General features: G+C 37.3%; 1 protein-coding gene across 1 annotated transcript in view; it reads left to right on the forward strand.

Annotated features, from left to right (window-relative positions):
• Positions 1 to 12198, forward strand: part of LOC124795954 (dynein axonemal heavy chain 6) — a 1096896-nt gene that overhangs the window by 127757 nt on the left and 956941 nt on the right. Inside the window, exons 6-7 of the mRNA XM_047260034.1 lie at positions 3162 to 3401; positions 8075 to 8316. Of these exons, the coding sequence (XP_047115990.1) occupies positions 3162 to 3401; positions 8075 to 8316 (482 nt within the window). The remainder of the gene's footprint in view (positions 1 to 3161; positions 3402 to 8074; positions 8317 to 12198) is intronic.

Genomic DNA, 12198 nt, shown 5'->3' on the forward strand with positions numbered 1-12198 from the left:
TCTCTTATCATATCCTAAGTAAGCTGCCCCTCAACAGTTGTAATTTGTCCTTGATATCCTGGATATTGGATTGGATTTTGAATTGTTTGGGGGAAGAGACCAAACAACAAGGTCATCGGTCTCATAGGATTAGGGAAGGATGGGGAAGGAAGTCGGCCGTGCTCTTTTAAAGGAACCATCCCGGCATTTGCCTGAAGCGATTTAGGGAAATCAAGGAAAACCTAAATCAGGATGGCCAGACGCGGGATTGAACCGCCGTCCTCCTGAATGCGAGTCCAGTGTGCTAACCACTGCACCACCTCGCTCGGTTCCTGGATAGTGGCACTGATATGGAGTTCCATATGGGCTGGTCACATATTCTATTGGGAACAGATCAAGGGATCTTGCTGGTTACAAAAGTACCTCAACATCATGCAGACAGTTTATAAAGCTATATGCCACATTTTGACAAGCATTGTCCTGTTGAAAAATGGGACCACAATAGTGTCACATGGGAGGTAGCACACTCTGGGCCTGTGACATACTGTTGTTCTGTCAGATTTCCTCAATCACTACCAGCTGTGTCCTGAAGTCATACCTGATGGCTCTCCACACCATTTTTCCAGGAGTAAAACCACTGTTTCTCTCCAAAACATTGGAATAATGGGGCTTTACCCAGATCAGTTAGCTACTTAGTTCAGTTTTAGTTGGTTGCATGTTCCATTGATCAGTAGCAAAGTACGGTAGCCATTATGATGTTGAAAGTGTCAAGTGCACAAGAAATGCACATATTAAACAAGATTTTTTAATATATATATATTACAGTACAGAGGGTTAATATTTCTATTAATTTCCCCATTCCCTTAAATGGCACAAAATGCATATACTATATTTATAGATTTATTTATTCCTATTCAAGAATTCATCTATGGTATAGAAGGAGCTCACAAAATGCATAAACTATATTTGCAGATTTATTTATTCCTACTCAAGAATTCATCTATGGTATAGAAGGAGTTGTCAAGGAGATATGATTTCAGTTTATTTTTGAAGCTATTTTTATAGCAGCATATTTTACCCCTTTCTGTTCCAAGGATAGGTTGAGTAAAGGACAGTGTTAAGTCTTACTTTTTTCTGGTATTATAATCATGAATGTCACTGTTGTTTTTAAACTGGTCCATGTTCTTGAGAACAAATTTCATTAGTGAGTAAATGCACTGTGAGGCTGTTGTAAGAATTCCCAATCTTTTAAAAAGATGCGTTCAAGATGTGCAACTATGAACCCCACACATTATTCTAACCATTTTCTTTTGAGCAGTGAATACTTTTTGTCTAAATCTTGATTTGCCCCAACATATTATTCCATGTGACATCAGAGAGTGAAAGTATGCAAAGTATGTTAGCTTACTAATAAGATCACCACCATACTCATTGATGATAGTCATCTGAGGTGGTGCAGAGCTGTGACTGTGATTAGTCACAGAACACATTGTGATGCCTTTCATCAGCAGTCCATACTTTCCAGTCGTGGTGCCACTCTAAATGCAGCTGCTTGTTTTTCTATGTTTATGACAGCCAACACTTGGGATGGTAGTTCCTTAATCTGGCTATAGCTAGTCTCTGACCAGTGGTATGGGATGACACACAATGTTACAGGGATTCCATTGCTTGTTCTGAGATGGCATGTGCAGTTTGAAGGGGCTACAATGTGTTTGGTGCACAATACAGTGATCCTCCCATGTGGTGGTCAGATGTGGCTGACTATAAGCTTGATGAGTATGCCTGCCTTCATGTTCCCATGAAGTACAGTATTTGGCCACTATCACATTTGGCCAACTAAGAAATCTGTATTTTGCATGAAGGCAAAGGAAGATAAGAGTGAGACTGCCTGTCTTTCGCAGTGAAGACCCAATGCTTGACCCTATTTACACTCATTATGTACCAGCTGGCCTGGTCACAACATTAAACATGAACAACAATGCACTCTGGTTGTCATTGTACCTTTCATAGAGCATTTCAACTTTAAGCATTTCCATACCCACCAATGGTGTGTACTTGTATGAAGTTACATTAAAGGTTGACCACAAGTTCGTCGCATTTCACTTTTTTGTCAGGCATTGTATTTATTCTTAATAAAATTTATATACTTTTACAAACAATGGAGCCAATTCTGAAAACTGTTTTTTTTTTTTTTTTTGGACCACAGAAACTTTTTTTTTCATCTGTCATATAATCAATTGTTTTTTAATGCTGGGTGATGGGTGGCACTGTCACAATGAGCAGCGATGTAATGTTGTTACCTGTTTCTATATTAACAAAAGGAAAGTTTCTACTCACAATATGATGGAGATGCTGAGTTGCAGATAGGGTCAGCAACCAAGTTTTGTGTCTCACAACAGTGAGTGAATCTTAAAAGGGTAATTCTTTAGTGTATGATGATTCAATGGCAGCTTTCCATGCTGACAATCCTCCTTATATACTTCAGATGGCCCTTGAGGTCTGTTGACAGACTGGACAGTGTACAGAAGCCACATTGGTCTGTTTGTAATGGGATATAACACACTCTACTGAGATGCACAGAGAATGCAGATTTAGTTTTACCTCAAATGTTCAAATGTGTGTGAAATCTTGACCTGCTAAGGTCATCAGTCCCTAAGCTTACACAATACTTAACCTAAATTATCCTAAGGACAAACACACACACCCACGCCTGAGGGAGAACTCGAACCTCTGCAGGGACCAGCCACACAGCCCATGACTGCAGTGCCTTAGATCGCTCGGCTAATCCCGTGCGGCCAGTTTTACCTCCATTAAACTGGTAGCTTTACCTGTGCTAGTCACAGTGTGTTGTAAAACCTGTTTTGAACAAAACTGTGTGCCGAACTGAGATGGTAGAGCACTTGCCCGCAAAAGGCAAAGTTCCCGAGTTCGAGTCTCAGTCCGGCGCACAGTTTTAATCTGCCAGGAAGTTTCATATCACTGTACACTCTGCTGCAGAGTGAAAAATCTCATTCTTGTTTTGAACAGTTTATTTGCTTATTAACATCCTAATGACCTGTGATATAATGGGAGAGCAAACATTGAATGTGTAACTTTTTTGAAGAATTACATATGATACTTTGAAAATTATGTTGGACCGTCATTGAAATGTTGACAGAAATATTCATCTTTAATTATTTCAGATAAAAACATTCTCTATGTTTCGCATGTGGAAAGGCTTTTATGTCTGGAGAAAGAATGTAAAATGGAAGAAAATTCATGATGCAAGAAAATCCCTTAATGAACTGCTTTTCTTGCTGAATCCAGCCTTACGAAAAGCATTACTAGATGTTCAGCTTGCTTGTAATAAGATGGTTGAAGTATATTTCACTGACTTTAGTAATAAGGAAAAGAATATCTTATTTGAATTCATGAATGCTCAGGTAAGATCATTTCCATGGCTGTCATTGGCTCAGTTCATCATAAGTTTCACTGCCACTGTTGGAACAAGTACTATTATAATATATTTTGCCTTCTAATTCCAGGTATTGGAAAATTTACTTCATTAATGGTAAATACCTATTAGAGCACATATTATTTTTCAAGTTTAAATTTCTCTTTGTGTTACCCCACAACTAATTATCTATTGACTACATTTCTTTGAACTTAATAATTAATACTGATATATTAACTTTAATAGTACAGTCTAACAAGCCCATATGCAAAAAAATTATGAGGAAAATATGACAAAAAATTCACATTTAAAAAGTACTTATTCTTTGATTATCTTTTTTTATTACCTCTAAACTTATTACAAGTTGACCCTATGCACTGACCCTCCACAAATTTCCTCATGTTTATTGAACTTGAAGGTTAATGCTCAGGCATCAGTTTGCTAAAGCAGTACAATGCAATTCTCAAACACAGTCAAAAAGAATTGACTTAGAATTTTTGCAGGGCCCCTTAAATTTAAATAATTTAACTGAATTGTCCATAGCTGAGTGTTTAGCAGTCTAGTCTCTTTTTTTATTACCTCTAAACTTATTACAAGTTGACCCTATGCACTGGCCCTCCACAATTTTCCTCATGTTTATTGAACTTGAAGGTTAATGCTCAGGCATCAGTTTGCTAAAGCAGTACAATGCAATTCTCAAACACAGTCAAAAAGAATTGCAGGGCCCCTTAAATTTAAATAATTTATTGAAGTTAACTGAATTGTCCATAGCTGAGTGTTTAGCAGTCTAGTCTCATAACTGTGAGGATGCCAGTTTGATTCTCCCAAGTGGAAACTTCTGTTTTATTTTTATTTTACTTTTGACTGAATTCAATATTTACTGTTGAATTGAAATGTTAACAGATGTTGAATTGTAAATTTTTAATAAAAATGACCTCTTTTCATTACTAATTGTGTGAAAAATGTGTCAGTAAAAGTAAGTGTGTCATGCCTGTGCATGCTGACAAAGCCTAGCAACCGAATTTTGCAAACCAGTGGGAGCTATATGATGTGGTGATTCTCCGCCCACAATCCACAAAGAAGTTTTAATTTTGGAACTACAGGGGGTACATATGAAAATATTGGCATTTAAAGAGGGCATCTGTTTGCAACAACATAAGAAATGTATGCATGGTTTTGTCTACGCATCCCACTATAATGCAGCTACACACTCCTGCAGCCATTTGGTGATTATATGGTATGGTAACACTCCATTGCCCATCTGTGAAAAGAGTTTGGTTTGTAACTGTGGAGATTAGGTATGAAGATGTGGGTGAGCAAAGATGCCTTCACACCATTGGACTCCTTATGGGAGAATGGTGAAGTAGCCTGGAATTGAATGTTGAAGTGGCTGAGACTGGCTGGAATGTTCCCTATAAAATTCCCAACAATGTTCAAGAATATTGTAGAATGTTTCACATATTTTAGAATACTCCAGAGTATTCAAGAATGTTCTAGCTCTCTGAGCTAATCTGGGATTAGTTGGAGGTGCATTACTTACACTTTCTGGACATTTTCAGCAAATGATCATCTAGCAGATGAAATCATTGCATGTTCAAAACAATCATTTCTTAAGAACAAATTGGAGGACTCAGCTTTCCAATGATGAAAAAACAAAACATTTTGTCAAAAAGTTCTTCGAAATTAGTGAAGACACTCAGCTGATTGATTGTGATTTATGTAACATTGTCAGCAGCCCAAATGGACAAATAGCTAATTTTTTTCCAAACATTGTTCAAAGTTACTGAAGTAGGTTATTAGAAAGAGCCATTTTAGCAGTAAGAAATGAAGTAGTTGTTCATATTATTAAGAAATTCAAAATTAGTAATGTTCATGAACAGTATCAAACCATATAATTCAAGCATGAATATGGAAAATAGAATTTATTGTGATAATTCTGCTCGTATCTCCCAAACTGCCATTTCATTTCAAAAGACTGCAATTTCTAGTAAGAATAACATTTAATATTACTATAAATAAGGTACAGAAACAAATGTTAATGTGTTGTGATATTAATTTGAAAGATTCATGCTTTTTTCATAGTTGTTTATAAGTAACTTGGTTATTGGAAAGAGCCTTTCTAGCTGTAAGAAATGCAGTAGCTGATGATATTAACTTAAAAATCCGAAACAAGAAATGGTTGTGAACAGTTATCAAATCGTATAATTCAAGCAAGAATAATATCAGAAAAAGATAAGGAAAAACAGCATTTATTCTGATCATTCTGCTTGTATCTTCCAAACTGCCATTTCAACTGAAAAGACTGTAATTTCCAGCAAGATTAGCATTTAGTGTCGCTACAAATAAGACACAAAAACAGATGTTAAGGTGTTGTGGTATTAATTTGAAAGAATCATGCTTTTCTTACTGTCAGTTATATGTAGCTTGCTCTAGGGGTGGGAACCCAAAGAATTTATGTGTATACTCACCATATATCAGGATCTACATCTACATCCACATCTACATCTACATAGATACTCTGCAAGCCACCATAAGGTGTGTAGCAGAGGGTACCCTGCACTGCTACTTGTCATTTCCCCTCCTGTTACACTCGCAAATAGGGCAAAGGAAAACAACTGTATATATGCCTCCGTATGAGCCCTATTTTCTTGTATATTATCTTATCTTTGTGGTCCTTATGTGCGATGTATGTTAGTGGCAATAGAATCATTCAGCAGTCAGCTTCAAATGCCAGTTCTCTAAATTTTCTCAATAATGTTTCCCAAAAGGAATGTCACTTTCTCTTCAGGGGTTCCCATTTTAGTTCCCGAAGCATCTCTGTAACACATTTTGTTGGAACCTACCAGTAACAAATTTAGCACCCCTCCTCTGAATTACTTAAGTGTCTTCCTTGAATCTGAGCTGTACGGATCCCAAACACTCTAGCAGTTCTGAAGAATAGGTCACACCAGTGTCCTATATGTGGTCTCAGTTACAGGTAAGGCACTGTTTCCTGAAATTCTCCCAATGAACCGAAGTTGACTATTTGTTCTGTACCCCAGTTTCCACATGCTCGTTCCATCTCAAATCGCTTTGCAATGATACACCCATATATTTAAACATTAGTAATATTATATATTTAAACATTAGTAATACTGTATCTGGACATTGTTTTACAATTTCTCCACCCATTAAATACACAAATTATAAAGCTGTACTAAGTCAACATGTCCTCAATACAGCTGTATTCAATTTGTATAAATGTCCTTAATTTATATGAAAAACCACCTGCCACAAATCTTTGGGTTTTGTGTTACGTGCTGCTTTTGGTACTGTAGTCATTGTGCATTGGTAGCTGCTACATTTCTGGAGGTATGATTGTTTGAAGTGATCATTATCACATTGTAGTGTTCACAAGGACAGTCCACCTCTTTTGCAAAGTGTATGTTTTAAGGAAAATATTTCAAGATTTATCTGTGTTGTTGAGCTTTTATGAATATTTTTGAATGTTAACAAATGTTTCAAAATGTTATCAATTGTTGTAGGTTTTAGAATATCCTAGAAACTTCATGATTTTTTTTAACGTTCTCAAATATTTTGGAATATTTTTGGTGGTCTATAAGGTAGTGAATGGCATGGTAGTATATTTCAGCTTAAGATATTGTCGAATACTTCAGTGACTTTGAGAGTACTGGAGAGTATTGTTTTACATTTGAGAGTCCTTTTTAGTGTGGCATACTAAGCTTTTTATGAATTTTTCAGTGTTCTGTTTTACTGTTTTCTCGAGTGTTCTTGAGGAGTCTGGAATATTCCCAGAAAACAATTGAAACTAAAAGCCTTGTGAAGCAGTTAATAATAAATTAAAATTTGATACACAAATGGGAACTATATTGTACCGGAATACAAAAATTATGTATCTCAGTAATACTGATCAATTATTTTATCAATTATGTTTCACCCTGTATTTTTAGCCCATTTGTTTGAATTCATTAGTTGTGTATGTTGATGGCTGATTGTGATTCTGTGTTGTTATGTTAATTGTGATCAAAAGACAGCCTGTTGTATGTTAATTGTGATCAAAAGACAGTTTAAGGAAATGTGGGTTTGCTGCTCAAAATTCTCATTTTATTATTGTAATTTGGTAGCAAATATTGAATTGAAATGAAAGTTTTTAAAAAATCTGCTGAAAGTTATAAAAAATTCTGCCACTGGTGAGAATAGAATATGCAACTCTTCCACTATGAGAGTATAATGTCGTATTCTCAACTACGAGAGGTGAGGTTACTTCGATTGAAATATTTTGCACCTAATAGCACTCAGAAAACTCCCAAGTCAATATTTTAAATTTGATAACTGCATCATTCTGTTTTAGCAAATGTATGTCTAGGCACTAACATTCAAGTGCTATATGTACAAATAAAATCAGAGTCCATGAGGTCCCCTTGTTGGGGAGGGGGGGGGATGGTCCAAGAAAAATTTTCAACAGTTTTAAAAAATACCATATAAATGTCTCTAGTAATTCATAACCTTACTTTTGAATTTTAGACTTTTGCATAAACACACTCAGATTTGAGTATGAAGCAGAACTCAATGGCTTTTAGTCCTCACTTCATTATTTAACAACCAATTAAATTCTCACAAATCATGTGTATTATTATAAAAGCAAGTTATCTTTTATTTCAGATGAAAAACCTGGTTATAGTTCGTGAACAGTTACTTGAATATAGAGACATAGTTAAAGAACTTATTAATTGTGCTTGTCACAAAGCACTCCTGTCTGTTGGATTCACCACAGATGATCACAATTTCCTGATTCAGCCAACTTCATCAGCAACAAGTGGAGCAAAACGCAGTGCTAATTCACAGTTCCAGATGTCTTACATGAAGCAGATCAATAAGCGACGGTTCTGCACAAGGCTTACAAGGTTTCTCTTATTGTATATCTTCTTTGATTATCATCATGAACTGAATTTCAGATAAGAAACTAGAATGAAACAGCTTCTTAATACAACTGTTTGATTACATTGAATACTTGAGAGTGACTGAATGAAATCTGTGCAGAAAAGAGTTGTCTGGAAAAGCAAATGAGATTCTAAAAACTTTGAAAGCATTTGCCTTTGTTGTACTTGGTCAATAGCTAATACAAGCTATAGTCTTATAATCACAAATTCAAACAACAGCAACTCCAGGATGGGAGTTTTCCTTATAGCACCTTCTCCACTCCTGAAATTATCCTGGCCTCAACCTATGATAATGTACTGTTCCCTCCTAATAGCACCTTCTCCACTCCTGAAATTATCCTGGCCTCAACCTATGATAATGTACTGTTCCCACACCCTCCACCCAACAGTTTCTGCCCCCTCTGTTCTACACGACCTCCCACTTCACATCCTGTTGCCATACGTGCTCCCATGTGAGTATAACAACATGAGTAGGAAACACTGCATGGTGGATCTGACAATGTGATGTGGTCTAAGTTACTTTTGTTCTTCTTCCAATATGGTTACCTGTTAGTTTTTGCTCTCATACCATGGCTGCAAGTGAACCTATTCTTCTTGACTTCATACCCAGGCAGGATGATGCTGTAAAAGAGTGTCTCACCACTTTCAACTATTGAACAATGAACTCATCTTCAACAATAATCTTCTTTGTTGTTTCAACTACTTACATCAGTTATGAAGACAGATCCAAATATCAGCGAGTCATAAATTCAAACACATTGATCAATACATCCGATCACATTGAATCCAACTTAAGATCTAAGATTTACAATCTTCATTTGTCTTCAGCGTTTTCATTTTAGTATGTCCATTTTCTCTGGGGTGTTCATGATACCTTCAAGATGCGTCACCAAGACATAAATGTCCACATCCAGCAAGTGCTACTGCCTTCACCAAGGCATGCCTTGCCACTGCTGTTTTATGTCACTGCATGTGCACCATCTGCACAGATCACAGATCAGGGTGTGCAAAGTGAATTTTTTCCACTGTATAAAATGATTATTTATTTATTTATTTATTTATTTTATCCATCTTTCAGCACCTATATGCAATCGATGTCAGACATGTTTCAGCAGCATGAGTGTCCTCAGTGAAACGTAGCTCATTCTCACAAATAGCCCTTGCTACAGTGCAGATTTCCCCACTGAGATGAAAGATGTCATGCAAAACTCCTGCAACCCACTCTTTACAGTTAAATGTAACATGTCTGGTATCATATTACAACTTGCTATCCATTTCATTTATCCTTAACAAACGTAATGAATGGTTTCTTTAAATTTCCATGCATGATTATTCATTTTTGGTCTTGAAGAGTTAGCATAAAATAAGGCTCTAGTCATTAACATTCCACTGATGTTTATCACCAGTCATTACAGACTCCACAACATTAATTGTCCTTTTGGGTTATAAGAATGTGGGATGTGTTTTCTTCATTTAAACTGAAATTCATTGTTAGGTAACAGCAATGATTTAACATTAGCAATATACTTAATTTCATCCTTTACCATCCAGATCTCAGATTTGAAAACATCAACATACATAGAGTGAAGGTTAGCAGAGACTGGTTCCAGGGTAAATTTGTTTGCTCCTGACTACTGTGGACACCCCTTCAACAAAGTGATCCATTGTTACTCAACACATCTTCTCCAACCATAATAATTGAGTTCAACCTTTTGTATGGTTAGATGCTGTACAACCATTCTTCCTTTCAGATGAAAGTGTCCCCTATTCAGTCTCTTTCAAAAAACTGTTTAGTTTATCCCTCTGCAGGTTCATGTAACCAAAGGACTAGCCCCCTTTATTTGGTATACCTATCCCCAAAGTCCTTTACACACAATGCAGTACAGGCTATTTCTTTCTTGAATGCACAGGACCTCTGACATAGGACAGCCTCTGTCTAGGTCTGCTTACATGTGTTAACTCCCTCAACTAATCTAAAGGAGGACACACTTCACCATATAAAATCTATTTGCACAGTACCTCAGTTTCAGTTCTCACATCCTGGTGGGAAGGGGCTGCTTTATTTCTAGTGTTTCTTTAATCCAATTTTAAAGCATACCACACCATACCCCTACCCAAAATTGCTATAACCTACATGTTTGCTGCTGTATGAAAACATGTCTGCATTAGCATTTAACTTTCAGTAATAATATTCCCATGTTCATTTCCTTTTCTCAGGATCATTTAGATCTGTTACTGCATTTGTATTTAAAATTATCCAAGTCATCACATGCAGCTCCATGTATCATTAGAAATTCCACCTAGTGTAAAAAAGTGAGGACTGAAATTGCAATTTTCACCCTTTGAAGACTCAACAGATTTCACACTGATGACAAAACATTCTAGGGTAGTCTAGATAACTCTATTTTCAATTCTCGATTGTCAATTATTTTATAAACAACTTACATTGTAATATGTATCATGGTGATTAACTGTCTGTTATGTCATCTCACACTGATCGTACATTATGTTACTTAAATATAGCCTATTTTCTGTGTCTGTTACTCCTGTTGCTTATGTAGCACTTTATCTCTACTTGAAATAGATATAATGATCTTATTCATCGTGCATCTGTGCTGTCAGTTAATTGATTTGTCTCCAGATGGCACTGCTATGATCTGTTCATTACACTCATGTTAGCATGCCATATTTCAGACTTACACTCCACACACTGGCTTTCCACTGTTAACTTTCTCCACAACATGTGATGCGGGTAACATGCAACACACTGACATCATATGCAAAATATTTGTTGCATGAAAATTAAATCCATTTGTCCAAGTCATATCACATATGTGTTGCTCTCCTTGACCATCTGTGTAAACAGGCCATGGTATAAACACACAGAAAAGAGAAGAGTTTCACTGATAGAATCTTATGAATATGGATAGAGGTTAAGATGGAACTGGTAGACATGGCAGAGAAGGAAGAAAGGAAAGTGAAAAATAGATTTGTTAAGGTGGAAGATAGAAAGAAGATAGCTCTGTAAGACAGAATTCCTTACCATCTCCCATCCCAAGGAATTCTCACTTCTGCTAAAGTTCTTTGTTGTGACACCGGAGGGAGAAGGTATTTTGCATTCCCTATTGGATGGTCTTTGTCACTGTAGTAACCACAATCAACAGCGGGAATGCCTTGGGCCGCGGACCGGAGTCACCAGGCGGGGAAGCCGCCGGCGGTGGAGCACGCACCACCGGGTAAACACAGGACGAGTCGGACGACAGACCAACGACAACTGACAACAACCGACCACGACCGACTATGAGCGACACAACAAGGAAGAGATAAACAACGGAGGCTTGTGGAAACCACAACACCAAATGTAAATCCACTCGGAACCAGAGCCAGGCAAATGTCAACAACGAGCGACGACCGGAATGCAGTACCGCTGAGATAGAAACAAAATCCAGAGCCAGTACCAGACTGGCTGGACTAGGGCAGAGCGGGTCCCTATATACGAAACCGGAGGGAGCGGATATTGGCCGCTGTCCGCACGTGGCTTAGCGGTGGCGCCCTCGCTGCGCGGAATAGCCGCCGCGGAGGCGGAGCCCTCTATGGGCTGACCACGTCCATTTGTTCTGCCGCGTGTTCGACTTCCACGGCAGAAGGTACTAGGGTCACTTCACCATCGCAGGTGCGAAAAATGTGCTTGGTAAACCTTTCACAAGTGGAAAGAGAAAGAATGACAAAACATGAAAGACGAAGAAGAAGAAAAAAGTAGTAAATCGTCAGTGATCATCGTCATCTCTATTAGCTGTCCATAAAGAATGTCCCATATAAAACCAATAGAAACTCCACCATTCTGTA

This window comes from Schistocerca piceifrons, chromosome 4, assembly GCF_021461385.2.
Source record: "Schistocerca piceifrons isolate TAMUIC-IGC-003096 chromosome 4, iqSchPice1.1, whole genome shotgun sequence".
In the NCBI taxonomy this organism is placed as follows: Eukaryota; Metazoa; Arthropoda; class Insecta; order Orthoptera; family Acrididae; genus Schistocerca; species Schistocerca piceifrons.